The sequence below is a fragment of the Prorops nasuta genome, unplaced genomic scaffold (assembly GCF_024137725.1).
Source record: "Prorops nasuta isolate Cenicafe-Biocafe unplaced genomic scaffold, Cenicafe_Pnas_1.2 PNAS00024, whole genome shotgun sequence".
Lineage (NCBI taxonomy): Eukaryota > Metazoa > Arthropoda > Insecta > Hymenoptera > Bethylidae > Prorops > Prorops nasuta.
Genome location: NW_027116821.1, coordinates 255656 through 280670, shown reverse-complemented (window position 1 = coordinate 280670; position 25015 = coordinate 255656). Strand labels below are relative to the sequence as shown.

Sequence of the window (25015 nt, the reverse complement as noted above, 5' to 3'; positions counted from 1 at the left end):
GCCTCCGAGGACTACCTCGGACCCAGTGTTCCGACCCCCAAGTCCAGGGCTCTCGACGAGTCGGGTAGTGGGAGGGGTAGAATCCACCCTAGGGGTTGGGGTGGCTCGGAGCCACTAGAGCTCTTGGAGAAGGCGGCCGAAGGGCAAGGGGACTTCCCCTTCCCTAAAACCACTTCTCCAACTTCGCTTCCTCCCGGGGCTGGGGATTTTACTAGGGAATACCCTAGGGAAATTGTCCAGTCCGGGAGCTTATAAGTCCGCGCTCCTTTCTGGGGAATTCTAGTCTCTGGGGTTCTTAGGAAACTTCGTCTACCGAAATTCCCTAGAATTTGACGACGACAAATTCCCTAGGAAGTCGATCATTTTTAACTTAGCGGTTCTTTTGTAAAAATATTGTAAACTTTTGTATATATTTTATTTATTAAATAAAAACTCTTTTACCACATAACCTGGCTTTGAATACTTTATTTTAGAATAAGGCCTTCCTTTCTGACCACAGGTTCGGAGCCAACTTGAGGCACTGTTTCGCACAAATTTTTGGTCCTTCGAGCCGGATTTCCGGCAAAAAACGTTCGAAGTGCATCAGTGTTTTTAAGTTGGAGATTCTGACTGGGTTAAGATTGTGGTTTGTTCTGGAATAGAGATTCAAGATGACTACGCCTAGCTCAGGGGAATTACTAGAAGCGATCAATTACGTGCCCATGATTCGGGATGAATTCGTTCGGTTGGTCGTTAACATTAAGAAACGTGGAGTACGCAACTTCACCCTCCCTTTCTTGGAGGATAGGCTTGCGGCCGTCGAGAAGTGGCTTAAGGTGTTGCATAAAACTCACGTTAAGATCACTACTCATACTAAACCGGCTGAATTAGCTAAAATGGATTACGTAACCGAAAGCTGGTATGAAGCGGCCCTTGATGCCCATAGTGACGCGGAAGAATACATCCTAGGACATTTAGATGAACTTCGCTCCAATCAGGTGATGCCAGCATCAGGTCCCACGGCGCCTTCAGGCGAAATAAACCACATTAGGCTTCCAATTATCGATTTGCCGAAGTTTTCCGGGGATTATTTAGAATGGAACAACTTTTATGAAACATTCAGTTCCATTGTTCATGAAAAGGCATATGTCTCCGGGCGAGACAAGTTCCACTATCTAAAATCTTGCTTGCAAGGTGAAGCGGCTACGGTTATTAAATCTTTAGCGATCACCTCCGAGAACTATGAGATAGCATGGGACACTCTAGTAGCTAGGTATACTGCCAGACGAATGATCACGGATACGTTCTTGGACCAGATCTCGCAAGTCCCCACGCTTCGGGGTGACAATTTTAAAGTTCTCAAGGAAGTTAGGGACTCGGTCACGGTTGCGCTCAACGCCCTCAAAACTATGGGTTACGGCGTCGATCATTGGGATCCCATCATTGTTCATTCACTGAAGAACAAACTGGATGACACCCTCCGCTTGGCCTGGGAGATGTATCTGGGCAGCAGCAAGGATTATCCCACCTTTCTTCAATTTTCGGAGTTTCTAACGCGTCACATTAACTCTTTGCAATCATTAGGTAACAAACCTAAAACCTCCAAAAAGGAATCGGGGAGATCCTTGAAGTCACACGCTACTAGCGTGAATAGTACCGGTTGCGCTCACTGTGGTAGCAACCATTTCTTGTATCAGTGCAAGGACTACCTTGCATTGACCCCTCAGGCCCGTTCAAAGTTCGCATTTTCACAGAATCTTTGCATCAACTGTCTGAGGCCCGGGCATAGTTGCTCCAATTGCTCTTCTTCGTCACGATGCAGGAAATGTAGTAAAATGCATCATACTTTATTACATTTTGACAAATCTGGCACCGGGGGGAGCAAGGCACGGGGGTCTACCCCCGCGGTCAACTCCTTTTCCGAGCCAGAACCCTCTAGCTCGAATACTACAACACATCTTAGTGTTTCCGACACCCGATCAGTGCTTTTGGCCACCTTTTCTGCCAGAATCGACGCTCATGACGGTTCTCGTATTATAGTCCGCGGTTTAGTTGACACGGGCTCCGAAACTTCCTTTATTTCGGAAAATCTAGCTCAACAACTACGGGTATCACGAAAACGTGTCAACGCAACCATTCATGGCGTCTCTCTGAATTCGGCTCAAAACGTTCGAGCAGAGGTACAGATTACGCTTCATTCTCTATCACGACACGGGGTCTCGTTGGACGTAACTGCATTGATCTTACCAAGGATTACTCAGTATATGCCTCCGACTTATTCTCCGTCGTCCTTTCCAGCACTTAGCGAAATTGATCTGGCTGATAACTTCGCTTCAACCAGGGCTCCAATTGATGTGCTCATTGGTGCAGACTATCTTGCAGCAGTGATGGAAGGCCCGTACATGCATTCTCCTGATCATACGTTGCTTGCTCAGCGGACTATTTTTGGGTGGATCGTTTCGGGGGTCGTACCCAAGGCTGGTCGCTCTCATAGTGTCACGGTGCATCATTGCTTTGAGGTAGAAAAAACTCTTCGCGACTTCTGGGAACTGGAAGAAGTTCCGGAAGTCAAACCCATGTCCACAGAGGACTCCCTCTGTGAACAACATTTTGTGAATACGGTATCACGCACCTCTTCAGGTCGTTTTGTCGTTGCTTTACCTTTTCGATCCGACATCGAGAAGCACAGCTTAGGTTCTTCCTCTCGGGTAGCAGAGAAAACCTTAAAACGAATACTTCGGCGATTGGAAACCTCTCCAGAACAAGCTGAAAGTTATTCTCAATTCTTACAGGAGTATCAAGTGTTAGGACATATGTCTCCTGTTCCTTTGAACTCTGATTTTCGCGTCTTTCTGCCTCATCATGCAGTTTTTAAGACCGAGAACCAGAAAACAAAGATTCGCGTTGTATTCAACGCATCTTCTAAAACCTCTACTGGCGTCTCGCTTAACGATACGTTATTCATTGGACCCAAGCTCCAACAGGACATCACGCGGATCCTAATGAATTGGCGTTCCTTTCGATATGTAGGCGTCACTGACATTGTTAAAATGTTCCGACAGATTCTTGTGCGTTTTGAGGACCGCAAGTATCAGAACATTTTATGGAAGTCTGATTCCGGTGAGCTTCAGGCCTTCGAACTCAACACGGTGACCTACGGTACTGGACCGGCACCTTTCCTATCCTCGCGAGTTTTGCGCGAATTAGCTTACACGGACGGAGCTAACTTCCCTCTCGCGCAGGATGTGTTATTAAATTCTACTTATGTAGACGATATACTTTTTGGGGCCCATGACTTACAGCAACTTAGTTCGGTTAGGGAACAACTCATCGCTCTACTGGCAAAAGGGGGCTTCTCCTTAAGCAAATGGGCATTCAACCAACCGGGGTCTTCCCCGCTTGAACCTACCGAGCTGCATTCTTTCTTTGAGGATCCTGCTGGATCAAGTAAAGTCTTGGGCATATATTGGGATCACGGGGATGATAGCTTCCGCTTCCGTGTTTCTCCTTCACACATTGGTGTACTAACCAAACGCATCCTCTTATCAGAGAATGCTAAGATCTTCGATCCATTGGGATGGATTTCTCCAATAATCATCACTCTTAAGCAGTTAATGCAATCCACCTGGTTGCTTAAACTCTCTTGGGATGAAGAAATTCCTGAACCTATTAAGTCAAAATGGCTCAAGTGCTATGAGCATCTCCGAGACTTACAGACTTTACGGATTCCACGGTGGACCGGACAATCACTTACTACTGGAAAACGCGAATTAATTGGATTTTGTGACGCCTCAGAACTTGCGTACGGCGCAGTCGTTTATGAACGCCTCACTGATGAGGACGGTAACCTCTCGGTACATTTAGTAATGTCCAAAACAAAGGTCGCTCCGATCAAGACCACTTCAATCCCTCGTCTGGAGTTGGTCGCAGCTGCCCTTCTAGTCAAGTTATTGGTTCACGTCAAGGGAAGCTTGGTCGGGAGTTGGGATGCGATTCGTTGCTATTCGGATTCGCAAGTCGCTTTAGCCTGGATAGCAAAGCAACCTGTGCATTGGAAGACGTTTGTGGCTAATCGCGTTTCATATATCCAAACGCATTTATCGGAAGCCAGCTGGCATCATGTACCCACTAAGTTGAACCCTGCAGACTTGTGCTCAAGAGGAACCAGTGCTCAACAGTTATCAGAGGACTCACTTTGGTGGTATGGGCCTGCTTTTCTCCGTGAGCACACCGCAAATCCCGTTCAGGTCTTTGAAACCACGGAAGAAAGTCGGAAGGTAGCGTTAACCGCTCAATTCGACACAACTGAGTGTTGGTTTTTTGATAAGTTTTCGTTTTGGTCTAAACTGGTCCGAGTTATGGCCTATGTTCTTCGATTTGTCTAGCGGACCAGAAAAAACGACCAATGGGAGGACTCCCTCCTGTCTGCAACGGAAATTCGCAGTTCGATTGAAGCCTTGGTAAAGGTTGTTCAACGAACGCACTTCGCGAGCGAAATCTCAGCCTTGGATCATGGGTTACGTATACCGTCGCGGTCAAAGCTTCTTTCCTTACATCCGGTCATTGATTCACAAGGAATCCTAAGAATAGGGGGGCGGCTTCGGAACGCCGAAATTTCTGAACAAATGAAACACCCCATTATTCTTCCGGATTGCCACTTAACGGCCATACTCATTAGGCAAACGCACCTAGATACACTTCACGGGGGGCTCCAACTAACTTTGTCCACGTTGCGACAAAAGTTTTGGGTCGTGAATGCGCGAAAACTAGTAAAATCATGCGTTCACAAATGCGTCACGTGTGTTCGCGAACGCGCTAGACTCGGCAACCAGCTTATGGGATCACTCCCTGCCGCTAGGGTTTCGCGAAGCTTCACTTTTGAACACACCGGAGTAGACTATGCTGGGCCTTTCTTGGTTAAATTGCATCACGGTCGTAACGCAAAATCCATGAAATGTTACGTGGCAGTGTTCGTATGTCTATCTACCCGTGCTGTTCACTTGGAACTCGTTTCTCGATTGGATACCGAGGCCTTCCTCGCTGCGCTGTCTCGATTCATTTCTCTTCGTGGAAAACCCGCCGTTATGTACTCAGACAACGGCCTTAATTTTCAAGGAGCGGATGCGGAATTAAAACGCGCCTACCGATGTGCCTTAGAAGCCGCCCGCGCTCAACCCACCGAGTCCATCCGTGAAATCGAGTGGAAATTCATTCCGGTCGCTACTCCCCACTGGGGCGGTCTTTGGGAAAGTGCTGTAAAAAGTATGAAACACCACCTGAAACGCTCCCTCGGAGTTTTCGTGCCTAATTTCGAGGAAATGACCACACTACTGACTAAGATTGAGGCCTGCCTAAATTCACGACCTATATCGCGGTTACATGATGATCCAGAATCGTTGGACGTACTCACTCCGGGGCATTTTTTGTCAGGACGGGCGTTAAATTCCCCACCTGAATTATCCACCTTGGATCTACGAGAATCATCATTAAATCGTTGGCAAACCGTAAATCGAATCACCGAGACCTTTTGGAAGAAGTGGTCTTCCGAATACTTACACACTTTGCAACATAGACCGAAATGGCAGAACTCTAACTCGGAATTCGGTGAAGGAGATTTGGTGCTTGTCAAAGTACCTAACAATCCTCCCCGTATGTGGACCTTGGGGCGGATTCTCAAACTAGTTCCTGGGGTGGACGGAGTAGCTCGCGTAGCTGTCCTTAAAACCGCGAGAAAAGAGATTCAACGGAGTCTCTCGCAACTCTGTAAACTCCCTTCTTAGCCCTCACTTTGGGTCGTATCAGGGTCTAGCTTCACCCTACTTTCCGGCATCCTGGGACTCTTCAGGTTGTCATCTCTCCTTCTCAAGCTTCCTGGGACTCTTCAGGTTGCTTAACTTTCTTTCCCTGGTTTCCTGGGACTCTTCAGGTTGCTTAACTTTCTTCTTCCATGTTTTGACGCCATCGCGTCAACGGGGGGAGTTTGTTCGAGATTGGGAGGAGCAGAAAATGTTGCGAAGTAGATTCCGCATTTCTCTGTTATATCTCCCATCTCTATTGCGCTCACAATAGACGGCTAGACCGACAGCGTCTAGCCGCTCTATCTGTCTCTCTCTCCGCGGCGCGCTTGCGCGTCTTCTGGCCCTGGCGCGTCGCGGCCGCGAAGCGACACTACTTGCGCGCTTGGCCACTAGGTGGCCAGCGCCCGCGGCAGCTCTCTCGCTGGCAAGATTAGTGTCGCGTAATTATATAGATGGGTCCTTGATAAGGACCCATCGCACCCTCGCCTTGCTCGACAGCTGTGTAGCAGCAGCAACCGCAGCAATGAAGCAGCTTTTTTCGCCTCAACGGCACCGCAGCAGCTTTTGTTCGCCTTCTCGGCAGCGCCTCCACTTGGGCAACTTTTTGGGATACTTTGGTAAGTATCACCCACCACCCACTGCCTACCAAGAGGGGACTACCCCTCTGCGGCACATTCCTCCCTCCTTAAGGGAGATTTCTCCGGGGACTGCCCGGGAGAAGTTCAACCCTCTCCTTCCCCTCCACACTGCCTCCGAGGACTACCTCGGACCCAGTGTTCCGACCCCCAAGTCCAGGGCTCTCGACGAGTCGGGTAGTGGGAGGGGTAGAATCCACCCTAGGGGTTGGGGTGGCTCGGAGCCACTAGAGCTCTTGGAGAAGGCGGCCGAAGGGCAAGGGGACTTCCCCTTCCCTAAAACCACTTCTCCAACTTCGCTTCCTCCCGGGGCTGGGGATTTTACTAGGGAATACCCTAGGGAAATTGTCCAGTCCGGGAGCTTATAAGTCCGCGCTCCTTTCTGGGGAATTCTAGTCTCTGGGGTTCTTAGGAAACTTCGTCTACCGAAATTCCCTAGAATTTGACGACGACAAATTCCCTAGGAAGTCGATCATTTTTAACTTAGCGGTTCTTTTGTAAAAATATTGTAAACTTTTGTATATATTTTATTTATTAAATAAAAACTCTTTTACCACATAACCTGGCTTTGAATACTTTATTTTAGAATAAGGCCTTCCTTTCTGACCACAGGTTCGGAGCCAACTTGAGGCACTGTTTCGCACAAATTTTTGGTCCTTCGAGCCGGATTTCCGGCAAAAAACGTTCGAAGTGCATCAGTGTTTTTAAGTTGGAGATTCTGACTGGGTTAAGATTGTGGTTTGTTCTGGAATAGAGATTCAAGATGACTACGCCTAGCTCAGGGGAATTACTAGAAGCGATCAATTACGTGCCCATGATTCGGGATGAATTCGTTCGGTTGGTCGTTAACATTAAGAAACGTGGAGTACGCAACTTCACCCTCCCTTTCTTGGAGGATAGGCTTGCGGCCGTCGAGAAGTGGCTTAAGGTGTTGCATAAAACTCACGTTAAGATCACTACTCATACTAAACCGGCTGAATTAGCTAAAATGGATTACGTAACCGAAAGCTGGTATGAAGCGGCCCTTGATGCCCATAGTGACGCGGAAGAATACATCCTAGGACATTTAGATGAACTTCGCTCCAATCAGGTGATGCCAGCATCAGGTCCCACGGCGCCTTCAGGCGAAATAAACCACATTAGGCTTCCAATTATCGATTTGCCGAAGTTTTCCGGGGATTATTTAGAATGGAACAACTTTTATGAAACATTCAGTTCCATTGTTCATGAAAAGGCATATGTCTCCGGGCGAGACAAGTTCCACTATCTAAAATCTTGCTTGCAAGGTGAAGCGGCTACGGTTATTAAATCTTTAGCGATCACCTCCGAGAACTATGAGATAGCATGGGACACTCTAGTAGCTAGGTATACTGCCAGACGAATGATCACGGATACGTTCTTGGACCAGATCTCGCAAGTCCCCACGCTTCGGGGTGACAATTTTAAAGTTCTCAAGGAAGTTAGGGACTCGGTCACGGTTGCGCTCAACGCCCTCAAAACTATGGGTTACGGCGTCGATCATTGGGATCCCATCATTGTTCATTCACTGAAGAACAAACTGGATGACACCCTCCGCTTGGCCTGGGAGATGTATCTGGGCAGCAGCAAGGATTATCCCACCTTTCTTCAATTTTCGGAGTTTCTAACGCGTCACATTAACTCTTTGCAATCATTAGGTAACAAACCTAAAACCTCCAAAAAGGAATCGGGGAGATCCTTGAAGTCACACGCTACTAGCGTGAATAGTACCGGTTGCGCTCACTGTGGTAGCAACCATTTCTTGTATCAGTGCAAGGACTACCTTGCATTGACCCCTCAGGCCCGTTCAAAGTTCGCATTTTCACAGAATCTTTGCATCAACTGTCTGAGGCCCGGGCATAGTTGCTCCAATTGCTCTTCTTCGTCACGATGCAGGAAATGTAGTAAAATGCATCATACTTTATTACATTTTGACAAATCTGGCACCGGGGGGAGCAAGGCACGGGGGTCTACCCCCGCGGTCAACTCCTTTTCCGAGCCAGAACCCTCTAGCTCGAATACTACAACACATCTTAGTGTTTCCGACACCCGATCAGTGCTTTTGGCCACCTTTTCTGCCAGAATCGACGCTCATGACGGTTCTCGTATTATAGTCCGCGGTTTAGTTGACACGGGCTCCGAAACTTCCTTTATTTCGGAAAATCTAGCTCAACAACTACGGGTATCACGAAAACGTGTCAACGCAACCATTCATGGCGTCTCTCTGAATTCGGCTCAAAACGTTCGAGCAGAGGTACAGATTACGCTTCATTCTCTATCACGACACGGGGTCTCGTTGGACGTAACTGCATTGATCTTACCAAGGATTACTCAGTATATGCCTCCGACTTATTCTCCGTCGTCCTTTCCAGCACTTAGCGAAATTGATCTGGCTGATAACTTCGCTTCAACCAGGGCTCCAATTGATGTGCTCATTGGTGCAGACTATCTTGCAGCAGTGATGGAAGGCCCGTACATGCATTCTCCTGATCATACGTTGCTTGCTCAGCGGACTATTTTTGGGTGGATCGTTTCGGGGGTCGTACCCAAGGCTGGTCGCTCTCATAGTGTCACGGTGCATCATTGCTTTGAGGTAGAAAAAACTCTTCGCGACTTCTGGGAACTGGAAGAAGTTCCGGAAGTCAAACCCATGTCCACAGAGGACTCCCTCTGTGAACAACATTTTGTGAATACGGTATCACGCACCTCTTCAGGTCGTTTTGTCGTTGCTTTACCTTTTCGATCCGACATCGAGAAGCACAGCTTAGGTTCTTCCTCTCGGGTAGCAGAGAAAACCTTAAAACGAATACTTCGGCGATTGGAAACCTCTCCAGAACAAGCTGAAAGTTATTCTCAATTCTTACAGGAGTATCAAGTGTTAGGACATATGTCTCCTGTTCCTTTGAACTCTGATTTTCGCGTCTTTCTGCCTCATCATGCAGTTTTTAAGACCGAGAACCAGAAAACAAAGATTCGCGTTGTATTCAACGCATCTTCTAAAACCTCTACTGGCGTCTCGCTTAACGATACGTTATTCATTGGACCCAAGCTCCAACAGGACATCACGCGGATCCTAATGAATTGGCGTTCCTTTCGATATGTAGGCGTCACTGACATTGTTAAAATGTTCCGACAGATTCTTGTGCGTTTTGAGGACCGCAAGTATCAGAACATTTTATGGAAGTCTGATTCCGGTGAGCTTCAGGCCTTCGAACTCAACACGGTGACCTACGGTACTGGACCGGCACCTTTCCTATCCTCGCGAGTTTTGCGCGAATTAGCTTACACGGACGGAGCTAACTTCCCTCTCGCGCAGGATGTGTTATTAAATTCTACTTATGTAGACGATATACTTTTTGGGGCCCATGACTTACAGCAACTTAGTTCGGTTAGGGAACAACTCATCGCTCTACTGGCAAAAGGGGGCTTCTCCTTAAGCAAATGGGCATTCAACCAACCGGGGTCTTCCCCGCTTGAACCTACCGAGCTGCATTCTTTCTTTGAGGATCCTGCTGGATCAAGTAAAGTCTTGGGCATATATTGGGATCACGGGGATGATAGCTTCCGCTTCCGTGTTTCTCCTTCACACATTGGTGTACTAACCAAACGCATCCTCTTATCAGAGAATGCTAAGATCTTCGATCCATTGGGATGGATTTCTCCAATAATCATCACTCTTAAGCAGTTAATGCAATCCACCTGGTTGCTTAAACTCTCTTGGGATGAAGAAATTCCTGAACCTATTAAGTCAAAATGGCTCAAGTGCTATGAGCATCTCCGAGACTTACAGACTTTACGGATTCCACGGTGGACCGGACAATCACTTACTACTGGAAAACGCGAATTAATTGGATTTTGTGACGCCTCAGAACTTGCGTACGGCGCAGTCGTTTATGAACGCCTCACTGATGAGGACGGTAACCTCTCGGTACATTTAGTAATGTCCAAAACAAAGGTCGCTCCGATCAAGACCACTTCAATCCCTCGTCTGGAGTTGGTCGCAGCTGCCCTTCTAGTCAAGTTATTGGTTCACGTCAAGGGAAGCTTGGTCGGGAGTTGGGATGCGATTCGTTGCTATTCGGATTCGCAAGTCGCTTTAGCCTGGATAGCAAAGCAACCTGTGCATTGGAAGACGTTTGTGGCTAATCGCGTTTCATATATCCAAACGCATTTATCGGAAGCCAGCTGGCATCATGTACCCACTAAGTTGAACCCTGCAGACTTGTGCTCAAGAGGAACCAGTGCTCAACAGTTATCAGAGGACTCACTTTGGTGGTATGGGCCTGCTTTTCTCCGTGAGCACACCGCAAATCCCGTTCAGGTCTTTGAAACCACGGAAGAAAGTCGGAAGGTAGCGTTAACCGCTCAATTCGACACAACTGAGTGTTGGTTTTTTGATAAGTTTTCGTTTTGGTCTAAACTGGTCCGAGTTATGGCCTATGTTCTTCGATTTGTCTAGCGGACCAGAAAAAACGACCAATGGGAGGACTCCCTCCTGTCTGCAACGGAAATTCGCAGTTCGATTGAAGCCTTGGTAAAGGTTGTTCAACGAACGCACTTCGCGAGCGAAATCTCAGCCTTGGATCATGGGTTACGTATACCGTCGCGGTCAAAGCTTCTTTCCTTACATCCGGTCATTGATTCACAAGGAATCCTAAGAATAGGGGGGCGGCTTCGGAACGCCGAAATTTCTGAACAAATGAAACACCCCATTATTCTTCCGGATTGCCACTTAACGGCCATACTCATTAGGCAAACGCACCTAGATACACTTCACGGGGGGCTCCAACTAACTTTGTCCACGTTGCGACAAAAGTTTTGGGTCGTGAATGCGCGAAAACTAGTAAAATCATGCGTTCACAAATGCGTCACGTGTGTTCGCGAACGCGCTAGACTCGGCAACCAGCTTATGGGATCACTCCCTGCCGCTAGGGTTTCGCGAAGCTTCACTTTTGAACACACCGGAGTAGACTATGCTGGGCCTTTCTTGGTTAAATTGCATCACGGTCGTAACGCAAAATCCATGAAATGTTACGTGGCAGTGTTCGTATGTCTATCTACCCGTGCTGTTCACTTGGAACTCGTTTCTCGATTGGATACCGAGGCCTTCCTCGCTGCGCTGTCTCGATTCATTTCTCTTCGTGGAAAACCCGCCGTTATGTACTCAGACAACGGCCTTAATTTTCAAGGAGCGGATGCGGAATTAAAACGCGCCTACCGATGTGCCTTAGAAGCCGCCCGCGCTCAACCCACCGAGTCCATCCGTGAAATCGAGTGGAAATTCATTCCGGTCGCTACTCCCCACTGGGGCGGTCTTTGGGAAAGTGCTGTAAAAAGTATGAAACACCACCTGAAACGCTCCCTCGGAGTTTTCGTGCCTAATTTCGAGGAAATGACCACACTACTGACTAAGATTGAGGCCTGCCTAAATTCACGACCTATATCGCGGTTACATGATGATCCAGAATCGTTGGACGTACTCACTCCGGGGCATTTTTTGTCAGGACGGGCGTTAAATTCCCCACCTGAATTATCCACCTTGGATCTACGAGAATCATCATTAAATCGTTGGCAAACCGTAAATCGAATCACCGAGACCTTTTGGAAGAAGTGGTCTTCCGAATACTTACACACTTTGCAACATAGACCGAAATGGCAGAACTCTAACTCGGAATTCGGTGAAGGAGATTTGGTGCTTGTCAAAGTACCTAACAATCCTCCCCGTATGTGGACCTTGGGGCGGATTCTCAAACTAGTTCCTGGGGTGGACGGAGTAGCTCGCGTAGCTGTCCTTAAAACCGCGAGAAAAGAGATTCAACGGAGTCTCTCGCAACTCTGTAAACTCCCTTCTTAGCCCTCACTTTGGGTCGTATCAGGTTCTAGCTTCACCCTACTTTCCGGCATCCTGGGACTCTTCAGGTTGTCATCTCTCCTTCTCAAGCTTCCTGGGACTCTTCAGGTTGCTTAACTTTCTTTCCCTGGTTTCCTGGGACTCTTCAGGTTGCTTAACTTTCTTCTTCCATGTTTTGACGACATCGCGTCAACGGGGGGAGTTTGTTCGAGATTGGGAGGAGCAGAAAATGTTGCGAAGTAGATTCCGCATTTCTCTGTTATATCTCCCATCTCTATTGCGCTCACAATAGACGGCTAGACCGACAGCGTCTAGCCGCTCTATCTGTCTCTCTCTCCGCGGCGCGCTTGCGCGTCTTCTGGCCCTGGCGCGTCGCGGCCGCGAAGCGACACTACTTGCGCGCTTGGCCACTAGGTGGCCAGCGCCCGCGGCAGCTCTCTCGCTGGCAAGATTAGTGTCGCGTAATTATATAGATGGGTCCTTGATAAGGACCCATCGCACCCTCGCCTTGCTCGACAGCTGTGTAGCAGCAGCAACCGCAGCAATGAAGCAGCTTTTTTCGCCTCAACGGCACCGCAGCAGCTTTTGTTCGCCTTCTCGGCAGCGCCTCCACTTGGGCAACTTTTTGGGATACTTTGGTAAGTATCACCCACCACCCACTGCCTACCAAGAGGGGACTACCCCTCTGCGGCACATTCCTCCCTCCTTAAGGGAGATTTCTCCGGGGACTGCCCGGGAGAAGTTCAACCCTCTCCTTCCCCTCCACACTGCCTCCGAGGACTACCTCGGACCCAGTGTTCCGACCCCCAAGTCCAGGGCTCTCGACGAGTCGGGTAGTGGGAGGGGTAGAATCCACCCTAGGGGTTGGGGTGGCTCGGAGCCACTAGAGCTCTTGGAGAAGGCGGCCGAAGGGCAAGGGGACTTCCCCTTCCCTAAAACCACTTCTCCAACTTCGCTTCCTCCCGGGGCTGGGGATTTTACTAGGGAATACCCTAGGGAAATTGTCCAGTCCGGGAGCTTATAAGTCCGCGCTCCTTTCTGGGGAATTCTAGTCTCTGGGGTTCTTAGGAAACTTCGTCTACCGAAATTCCCTAGAATTTGACGACGACAAATTCCCTAGGAAGTCGATCATTTTTAACTTAGCGGTTCTTTTGTAAAAATATTGTAAACTTTTGTATATATTTTATTTATTAAATAAAAACTCTTTTACCACATAACCTGGCTTTGAATACTTTATTTTAGAATAAGGCCTTCCTTTCTGACCACAGGTTCGGAGCCAACTTGAGGCACTGTTTCGCACAGTCTATTATATTTGTATTGTACCATTCACTAAAACTATCAGTTTTGTATAAAACTGCATTGCGGGTTGAGATATGTTTAATATCACTTATCTCTTTACAAATAAATTGTCCGTTAAAGATGCAATTTATCTTAACTGCGTTCACGTTATTAAACACTTTTTCTGCGTAGGTCTGTACTAAGTCTTTTGCACCTGTTAGAAAATCACGTGGTTCTATATAATTATAATTTACAACCATTCCGCTACATATTCGAGATTTAAATGAAGACTCGAGATCTTTCCAAATAAGCTTTCTCACTCCAATTGATTTCTTATTTTTTGCCACATGCAGAAGTAGACGCTGGATAGTTGTTATTTCAGCCAGATTTTTGTGTACTGTATCGGGAGCTGCAGATCTATTAGCATCTCTTAAACTTCGAATATAATCGCGACACTTGCGTACCCACTCATGATAATTATGCTGATTTCCTAAATCAAGATTCTTGAGAGCATGATTCAAACAATAACTCTTATCCTTAGCTGCTCTAAGTAGAAGACACTGTATTTGTGCAATTTCTGCAAAATTTTTCTGCAGCGTGCCTATAGGTGCGTTGCGATTAGAGATTCTGAGTTTATGAATATATTCACGACACTCGCGTACCCACTCGCGATATTCTTCTTGCGTTTTCAAAACTCTATTTCGTAGAGACATCTTTTGATCTTTTCTTCGAGAGGACTAATCATGAACTGAGGAAAAGTGGGTGAGAAACTGAACTCTCTTTAGATAAAGGATCTCTGAAACACTTCAGGGGGTAAGAGAACATTGAGGACAGGCAACGACATGTTAGAAAATAGATGTAAGCGTTTTTCAGTTATATATATATTCCAGATTTTTGCTCATACATATACAGGGTGATTCTCTAACGGCGGGACATAGGAGATTCGTGTTAGTTGACTATAGCGCTCCGAATGATAGGATCTGGGAGCGCTGATTGGTCAATATCATGTGGTGCCAACATGAAATGGCCCATTACCAATTGATGAATAAGAAAAATGAGACCCATTCGCCATTTTGGAGTGGATAAGTATTTACATGCTAGTTGTAGCAGAAAGAGGTGTGAAATGGAAAAATGTCAAATAGTGAGGTTACTAAAGTAAAAATGTAAAATAATGAATGGAAAGTAAGAATATTCGAACTTTCCATTCATTATTTTCCATTTTTACTTTAGTAACCTCACTATTTGACATTTTTCCATTTCACACCTCTTTCTGCTACAACTAGCATGTAAATACTTATCCACTCCAAAATGGCGAATGGGTCTCATTTTTCTTATTCATCAATTGGTAATGGGCCATTTCATGTTGGCACCACATGATATTGACCAATCAGCGCTCCCAGTTCCTATCATTCGGAGCGCTATAGTCAACTAACACGAATCTCCTATGTCCCGCCGTTAGAGAATCACCCTGTATATGTATGAGCAAAAATCTGGAATATATATATAACTGAAAAACGCTTACATCTATTTTCTAACATGTCGTTGCCTGTCCTCAATGTTCTCTTACCCCCTGAAGTGTTTCAGAGATCCTTTATCTAAAGAGAGTTCAGTTTCTCACCCACTTTTCCTCAGTTCATGATTAGTCCTCTCGAAGAAAAGATCAAAAGATGTCTCTACGAAATAGAGTTTTGAAAACGCAAGAAGAATATCGCGAGTGGGTACGCGAGTGTCGTGAATATATTCATACACTCAGAATCTCTAATCGCAACGCACCTATAGGCACGCTGCAGAAAAATTTTGCAGAAATTGCACAAATACAGTGTCTTCTACTTAGAGCAGCTAAGGATAAGAGTTATTGTTTGAATCATGCTCTCAAGAATCTTGATTTAGGAAATCAGCATAATTATCATGAGTGGGTACGCAAGTGTCGTGATTATATTCGAAGTTTAAGAGATGCTAATAGATCTGCAGCTCCCGATACAGTACACAAAAATCTGACTGAAATAACAACTATCCAGCGTCTACTTCTGCATGCGGCAAAAAATAAGAAATCAATTGGAGTGAGAAAGCTTATTTGGAAAGATCTCGAGTCTTCATTTAAATCTCGAATATGTAGCGGAATGGTTGTAAATTATAATTATATAGAACCACGTGATTTTCTAACAGGTGCAAAAGACTTAGTACAGACCTAAACAGAAAAAGTGTTTAATAACGTGAACGCAGTTAAGATAATTTGCATCTTTAACGGACAATTTATTTGTAAAGAGATAAGTGATATTAAACATATCTCAACCCGCAATGCAGATTTATACAAAACTGATAGTTTTAGTGAATGGTACAATACAAATATAATAGACAAAATTCTAAAAGAATTGGGTGAGTTTCAAGAGCGTGATAGTGGATGGGCGTTGGAAAAAATTCTGAATTTAATTATAAATATAAATTATTATAACCCACTGCATATAGGTTGTGCAATCGAGCTACCAGAATCTATTAAGAATAAACAGGCTCTGATAAACATGCACAGTGATGATAATACATGTTTTGCATGGGCTGTAACGGCTACACTCTATCTGGAAAAACCGAATACTCATCCACAACGAAAATCTTCATATCCTCATTTTACAACTGTTTTCGACATTAGAAGTATAACGTTTCCGACTACATTAAAACAGATTCCAAAATTTGAGGAAGATAATGATCCCCCAAAAAAACACTTTCGGGTAAAAAAAAGACGGCAAGTAATTGAAAGTGATTCCACTGAACAAAATAATCTATAAGACCAAACATTTTTTAAACTCAAATGTTACTTTAAAAATTTCTAGGTAAATATATTTCCACACATCAAACATCAATACTTTTACAATCAAAAATAATACATTAAAAACGAAATATTGCAGAAAAAGAATTTTAGACAAAAATATCTGAAAAAACACTTTACAGTTAAATATTTCAGAAAAGGAAGTAGTTCTTCTGGTTACTTAATAAATATATCTGGCAACATAAAGCATGAAGATCAAATAAATTAGGCAAGTAAGTCAATCAATCGGCAACATAAAATATTGAGATCACATAAATTCAGGCAAGTAAATGAATGAATAATTAATTATTATATAATTTTTGTATACGTACACAGTGGGAAGTTGAATCGTGTCAACTACAGTGTAGTATATCATTTTCCAAGTTAAATTACAGAGTGAAGCTAGCCGAACCACCCACGATTCAATTTCCTACTGTGTACTACTTGCCCGAATGGGCCGAAAAGTGTAATGTATATTTGAGTATTCATCAGTTGCACTTTGAACTATCATCTACAGTGCACATTTGGCCCGTTCCGGCAAGTAGTACACAGTAGGAAATTGAATCGTGGGTGGTTCAGCTAGCATTACTCTGTAATTTAACTTGGAAAATGATATACTACACTGTAGTTGAAACCACACACGATTCAACTTCCCACTGTGTACGTATAAAAAATTATATAATATTTAATTATTCATTCATTTACTTGCCTGAATTTATGTGATCTCAATACTTTATGTTGCCGATTGATTGACTTACTTGCCTAATTTATTTGATCTTCATGCTTTATGTTGCCAGATATATTTATTAAGTAACCAGAAGAACTGCTTCCTTTTCTGAAATATTTAACTGTAAAGTGTTTTTTCAGATATTTTTGTCTAAAATTCTTTTTCTGCAATATTTCGTTTTTAATGTATTATTTTTGATTGTAAAAGTATTGATGTTTGATGTGTGGAAATATATTTACCTAGAAATTTTTAAAGTAACATTTGAGGTTAAAAAATGTTTGGTCTTATAGATTATTTTGTTCAGTGGAATCACTTTCAATTACTTGCCGTCTTTTTTTTACACGAAAGTGTTTTTTTGGGGGATCTCAGAGCTTTTTGTAATGTGACAAAGATACATCTTAAGAATTTCTTTATGCAAATAATACAAAATGTAGTGAAACTCTTAAAGAAAGAATGTGTATTCTAATAATTAAATTTTATTGGACGGGAATATAAATTGAAATATATAAATAATTATATTGTTAACAATAATCAATTTTATTTAACCATATTCAAAAAGGGAAAGTACAACATTTTAAATGATATATTGAAAAGTTACATATCAACTCGTTATAAATAGTTTTGCTGATGAAAGATACAATAATTTTCTACACAAAAAATATGTATTACGAGATTTTATTTGAAACTGCGCGATACTCAGTGAGAAAATAATTTAATAATGATAGAAACTCATTGTGGAAATCATATCATTTTTAAATAGTTTACTCACTAGATATATTGCAGCCGAAGGCGCTATAATTGCGGCCAATATTTAGTGAAATGGCGTTTTAAACGCAGCCGTGGTGCTAATATTGTTGAACATGTTAAGATATATGTTTTTACCCATGATAACAACTTTCAACATTTATAAAAGCAGCCGTTAGGAATACGAATAACGTAATATTGAATTAATTAAATTTCCTTAAAGAATATGATAAACGAACCTTTTGAATTTCTGGGCCATGTTTTCTTTTGAACGATATGATCGTTCGCATATATCCATGATTTATCCTTACGTATCATAGACGTATAATGACCAGTTGCAGCATCCTTGCCGTCATGGAAAATCGCACAATTTACTTTATAAACTTTACCACCCATTTCTAATTTCTCAATAGGTATACCTTTAATGTTTCAGTTTTTAAGAACAATCCAATCTTTAACATTTTCTATATTTTCAGTTTTGGTATTATATAATGATATAATTTAACAATCAGAACTTTGTTAGTATCTGTACTAGCAATTTTTTGCTGAAATTCTAAAGAACTCATGCAATTACTGCACAAAGAATTCAATAGTTTTTTTCCACTTAGAGAAGTTGCTCTGAATTATTTCTTTCATGTGCTCCAAGAATTACTTTTGCATAATTTTTTGGGAATTAACAAACTCTTCATACCATTAAATAGCGTAAGTAATAAAATTTTATTATAAGATTGGGTAAAATTTGTATGATAACATGAAGTACTACATTCGTCCGTTTTTGTTAGATAATGTTGCACAACGCGATTCAAGCAACTTAATTTATCACACAGAGCAGTGATTAAATCACCAGCATCATACTGCCGCTTTCCAACAAATTGGATTTCAGCATATTGTCTAATATCAATATTCTCTAAAGATTTATCAAAAGTTTCTGTAAGCAAAAATAAAAGATTTTAGAGAATTGTCTGCTCCTATACGAAATAGTACACTTCTAATTGAATAACAATTTACAATGCATTGTATAACTGCATTTGCGTATGAAGAAATATAATCACGTTTCATTATTCCTCTTATGTATTAATCAATATCATTTATATATACAGCAATTAATGACAAATTTAGATGATGAAAGTTCTACTTATTACTACAACCTTCTATCCTCATAAAAAATTAGTCACCAAAAATTTTCGTAAGTTATAATGTTTCATCTGCATATCTTTACGCAAACATGTGACTGCTTAGCCTATTTCCCACTATTCTAGATGCTCCTTCTTGTTTCTGATATAACCTGTAAATAAGAAAATTATAATATGAACATTGCTAATTAAGATAAAATATGTATAAATTAAAATTAAATAGGTATTATACGATACAATTTTCTTCCAATTGTTGCTTTGCTACTTATAGCTCAAGTCATATACAGGGTGTAACGAAACGACCGTCTTTTCTCGTAACTGGAAGTTCGGGGTGACAAATTGAGTGCACGTGTAAAATTTCGTTTGAATCGTTTAAGAGGTTTAAAAGTTATTTACATTTAAAAAGCACCCTTTTTCAGTCCTTTTCGAACGACTTTGACTGCACAATGGAAAGTGGAGAAAGTGAAAAAACAATTGATGAACACCCCAATAGAATATAAAAGTTATCGATCGCGCGCGATAATACTTTTGCTATTTATTCCATTAATCTGGCTATCAGATCAATTTTAAAAAAAGCAAAATCCTTTTCATTACATTTCCAATTCAATTCAGTACAATTATCATTGACTGAATTTATGGAAAGAGCAAGAAGACGCAATGAAAAGGAAAGTATCAGAAACTAAGATGTAGCGCGAACGCACTGATAATTTAAGGGGGTCTTCCTATGTGACGGTTGTTTTATTAAGCTTTTTTAATTTTTTTTTCTCGGAAACCATTAAGATCAACTAATTTAAAATTTATGGACAATATTTATTATAATTTGAATGATCTTTATGAATTTTTTCAAGTCAATATATGTTGTGGTAATTGCGTAACACCGCCCACAATAAGACTCCAAAACAAAAACAATGCTCCACTGCTGCCATGATTCCGGTTGTTCGGCTTATCTGAAATCAAAAAACGAAACGGCATTTTAATCCTGAGACTTGAGGCTACAAACTAGACTACAATGAAAGCATAATTCCAAAAAATTATTTTTTTACACGCTTTTGAAAAAAAAACACCAATTTTTCGCACTTTTTTGGATCTATTAAACTGGTTTAAAAAAAAACCGTTGCAGCAATCTTAACAATTGTAGTCTAGTTTGTAGATATATATGTACTGAAGATTCTGTAGAAATTTGAGCAGAATTGGTCAACTAGTTTTTGAGATATCATGGCAGCAATTTTGAAAAAATGTGTTTCGAGAAAAATGCGTTTGAAAATTATGTTATATATTCCATAATAAAAAAATGGTCTTACCATCAATTTGCTATGCCTGGTCCATACAGCACACCTTCCTCTTCTTCATAAAAGTGACGCAATACGTTTTTCTCTTCCCTGTTGGAAATACGGGCTTGTTTGGCGAAATCACTTATGCGTTTCTCTGATCGTTCGATGCGAGAGTTATCGCGATTATGCATAAAACCTTGAGCATTGATGCCAACATCCGCTCCCATAATTTCCATTATTTTTAATATTGGTTGAAATCCTTCGTTGAATATTAAAACAGCGAGATATGTGGCCAGCTCAACAACTTTTGCACCAGAATGAAGGTGTTTAGGAGCGAAAGTCCAAATTAACGAATTTAATGACTCGTTATTGTTTTGAGTTTCTGCTCCCAAGCATCGGATCAATAAATCTTCCTTCGATAAGTCTTCGTATATTGGACGAATAATTTTTTGAACTTCTTTCGATAGTGGCTTCTTTTCGTGTTGAAATTCATCGGTGATTCCTAGAAATTCAGCTCTACGCCATTTACACCAACTATTTTCACCTGACGGACAGTTCTGATGCTGTGGCTTATCATTCGTTGATATATAATGATAAAAAGTGGCCCAAATTTCTCTTTTCATGTCAGCAATGGAATCCGGATGTCTTCGAATGGCCAATCCATAATATTTGGTCAATTCGCCAATAACTTTGTCCGTAAGTTTACCCTCACCTTTTCCTCCTATCCCTTTATTTGCTTTTTTTGCATTTCTAAGCCGAGTTCCCATTCTCTTTTCCACATGTCCAACACATTCTTTTTTAATCACAACACACTTTTCGCCATATGGTTGTGAATCTAAAATACCTTTAAAGGTTTTGCTATCACCATCACCTACATACGTCAAATATTTGACATTATGTTTGTCTGTAGAATGGGAAAACATTTTCACGATAGCATCTATCTCCATTTTGCCAGAACTTCCAGTATGGTTGATTGTGCAATTTTCATGGGAAGCGAGCCATTCTTCATATCCATATGGATCATCGTTCTTTTTATTTTTCCACAAAAGACATCCTTGACAAAAACTACTTTGCACACACGTATCCACCACTTTACCACTATATTTTGCAATTAGCGTTGAGACACCAAATAAAGATGCAAAAACCTCGATTTTTCCACGATCCATCTCCGGAGACTGTAAACTCATCTTCTGGTTTCCCGGCTTCTTTATTCAGCTCTTTCTCCTTAGTGACGGCCACGGACAACGCATTTTCATAAACGGTCGAAGCAGAAATGTATATATTATTCAATATAGCATAATAACCGCTGTTAGAAAAACCTTGTATCATATCCATTAAACCACAAAACATTTTCAATCCTTCTACGCCAAGTCCTAATAAACGCATTACAAAAACGATACGACGATTTACTTCGTATGCATTTCCAATCATAGGACTTGAATTAATTTGTTTTGCTTCGACACATTTGAACTGCATGGAAATCTTGAAACCCACGCCACGTAAACCACACTGTTTAAATGACACTTCACTATTACAATTTTTACAAATAACAGACGAAGAAATGGCTGAGAAAACGGTAGTAAACTCTAAAATGCAGTAAACCAAGATTGGAGTAACAGCCACGTCAAAATTTTCGTTTGGTTTCAATTTCTTCGCTGACGCGGATGTAAATGCCGTATCATTTTTAGATGTATGTGCATTTCCATAGAATTTTCGCTTCTTTGAGCGATTTTTATGCATTGGCTGAGAGTGAGTCCCTTTTTTAAACATGATTTTTAATAAATAAATAATATATCGAGCGAGGCAAATTTAGATGTGATCTGAGTCGATATCACGTCAAAACTGTTAAACGACATTATAATCAGTTGTTCAAATCGATTTGTTTACAATGATAGGTACCCTATACTTCAATTTAGTAAACAAAAGGTTCATGTAACAGCTGATCTAAGGAAAATTCGAAGCGAAAGCCGGTAATGCCCCATTTTGCTATACGGGTTCACGAACGGTCCGTGCACCTACTCTTGTTGACGGCTGAAACTTTTGAACGGCTTCGAATTTCGAAAAATCCGTTTATCCACTAATTCTAGACATGTTTTAGATGAATATTATGAAAAAAAAAAAAATGATTTTTTTGACCCAATACATAGGAAGACCCCCTTAATAGGAAACGCATGAGGGCATTCTCTTTCTACCAACGAAGCTAAAGAGAATGATTCAAAATCAATACATTGATGATAGAGAAAACTAAACTTACCCATTTAATGTTCTCCAAGTTCTTTTACATCAAAGTTTTTAAGAAAGCTTTAAACTGGCTCCTCGATGATTTCCAGAAAGCACACTATCACTGATTTTGCATTTAAAAACTCGCGAATTTAAGCAAATTAGGTATTAACCTACGTTTCTTCAAAACACCGGTTAATTTAACACTTTTGAACTGTTTGAAGTATGCTGAAGAGAAAGAGAGAGAGAGAGAGAGACACACACAGAGGAAAAATAATAAGTCATTCGTTTCGACTACTCTTAATCAGCCTACTTCAAACAGTTCAAAAGTGTCAAATTAACCAGTGTTTTGAAGAAACGTAGGTTAATACCTAATTTGTTTAAATTCACGAATGCTTAACTGCAAAAACAGTGATAGTGTGCTTTCTGGAAATCATCGAAGAGTCAGTTTGAAGCTTTTTCGAAAACTTCGATGTAAAAGAACTTGAAGAACATTAAATGGATAAGTTTAGTTTCCTCTATCATCAATGTATTGATTTTGAATCATTCTCTTTAGCTTCGTTAGTAGAAAGAGAATGCCCTCATGCATTTCCTATTAAATTATCAGTGCGTTCGCGCGACATCTTAGTTTCTGATACTTTCCTTTTCATTGCGTCTTCTCGCTCTTTCCATAATTTCAGTCAATGATAACTGTACTGAATTGAATTGGAAATGTAATGAAAAGGATTTTGCTTTTTTTAAAATTGATCTGATAGCCAGATTAATGGAATAAATAGCAAAAGTATTATCGCGCGCGATCGATAATTTTTACATTCAATTGAGGTGTTCATCAATTGTTTTTTCACTTTCTCCACTTTCCATTGTGCAGTCAAAGTCGTTCGAAAAGGACTGAAAAAGGGTGATTTTAAAATGTAAATAACTTTTAAATCCATTCAACGATTTCAGCAAAATTTTACACGTGCACTCAGTTTGTCACCCCAAACCTCCAGTTACGAGAAAAGGCGGTCGTTTCGTTACACCCTGTATAATAGTTCCCAGGCTTACTGTTTAAATATACATATACATCGGTTAATGAAAAATTAAAATGATGAAAGATCTGCTTATTACAACAACTTTCTATCCTCATTAACATTAGTCACCAAAAGTTTTTGTAAATTATAATGTTTTATCTGTATATCTTTACACAAACATGTGACTGCTTAGCCAATTTCCCCCTATTATAGATGCTCCTTCTTCTTTCTGAAATAACCTGTAAATAAAACAAAATTTTAATATAAACAATGCTAATTAAGAGAAAATTTGCTTGGATTAATTTTGGATACATATTAAACAATATAATTTCCTTTCAATTGCTGCTTTATGCTACCTAAAGCTCAAGTCATACATAATAGTTCCAGACTTACTATTTAAATATACATATACAAAAATTAATGACTATTTTAAATGATGAAAGATCTACTTATTACTAAAACCATCTATCTTCAATAGTTAGGCACTAACAGTTTACGTATGTTAAAATGTTTTATATGCTTATCTTTACGCAAATATGTGACAGCTTAGTCAATTTTCCACCATTGTAGATGCCCCTTCTTCTTTCTACGATAACCTGTAAATAAGATAAATTTATAATATAAAAAAATGCTATTTAAGAGAAAATTGGTTTGAATTAAAATTGGGTACGTATAATACAATTTTCCTTTCAATTGTTACTTTGCTACTGAAACTACATCTCAAATATAATAGTACCCAAGCTGACTATTTAAATATACATACTAAACAATTAATGACAATTTTAAATGATGAAAAATCTATTTATTACTTAAACCTTGTATCTTCAATAATTATAGGCACCAACAGTTTACGTATGTTAAAATTTTTTTCTGCATACCTTTATGCAAATATTTGAGAGTTTACCCAATTTTCCACTATTCTAGATGCTCCTTCTTTCTGACATATCCTGTAAATAAGACAAATTTATTATATAAATAATGCTACTTAAGAGAAAATTGGTTTGAATTAAAATTAGATATGTACGTATTATACAATATAATTTTCCTTTTAATTGTTGCTTTGTTACATAAAGCTCATATCAAACATAATATAATTGAATAATTTTATAATATCCACAAATGGCTCATACTCAACATACAGCTGCTGGATACAAATTATTTCTACTCTTTTTTTCCATTCGGATGCTTGTTGTTGCATTATTTAAGAATATATTGCTTGGCAATCATTTTATAAGAATATAATAACAATACAAGAGGCTATGAACCGAAAATGTGATAATATTTAAATTTCCACTACCTGCAGGTCACAAATTAAATTGAAATAAGTATCTCAATATTATTGTATTAGAGTTTATTGATAAGCACCATGTATCACTATATACCAAACAGAATTCTCCAACATAATGTGAAATTAATACAAAAAAATATATCTGTAAAAACATGAATATGTATTTATATATTTTAATATTTTTGTCTTACAATCTTATAGATCTTACGCAATGTAAAATACCAAGCCTCTTTTTAGTCGAAATCTATATTTATCATCCTCCG

At 41.0% G+C, this 25015-nt stretch overlaps 1 protein-coding gene across 1 annotated transcript; it reads right to left on the bottom strand.

The window, feature by feature from the left end:
• Positions 1–19045: 19045 nt before the first annotated feature.
• On the bottom strand, positions 19046–23586 carry LOC136781956 (uncharacterized). Its single transcript, XM_066741010.1, is given in 8 exon segments — positions 19046–19115; positions 19849–19910; positions 19964–19967; positions 20076–20133; positions 20299–21376; positions 21378–21991; positions 23438–23497; positions 23562–23586. Coding segments are annotated over 8 exon segments (1971 nt in total).
• Positions 23587–25015: the final 1429 nt, after the last annotated feature.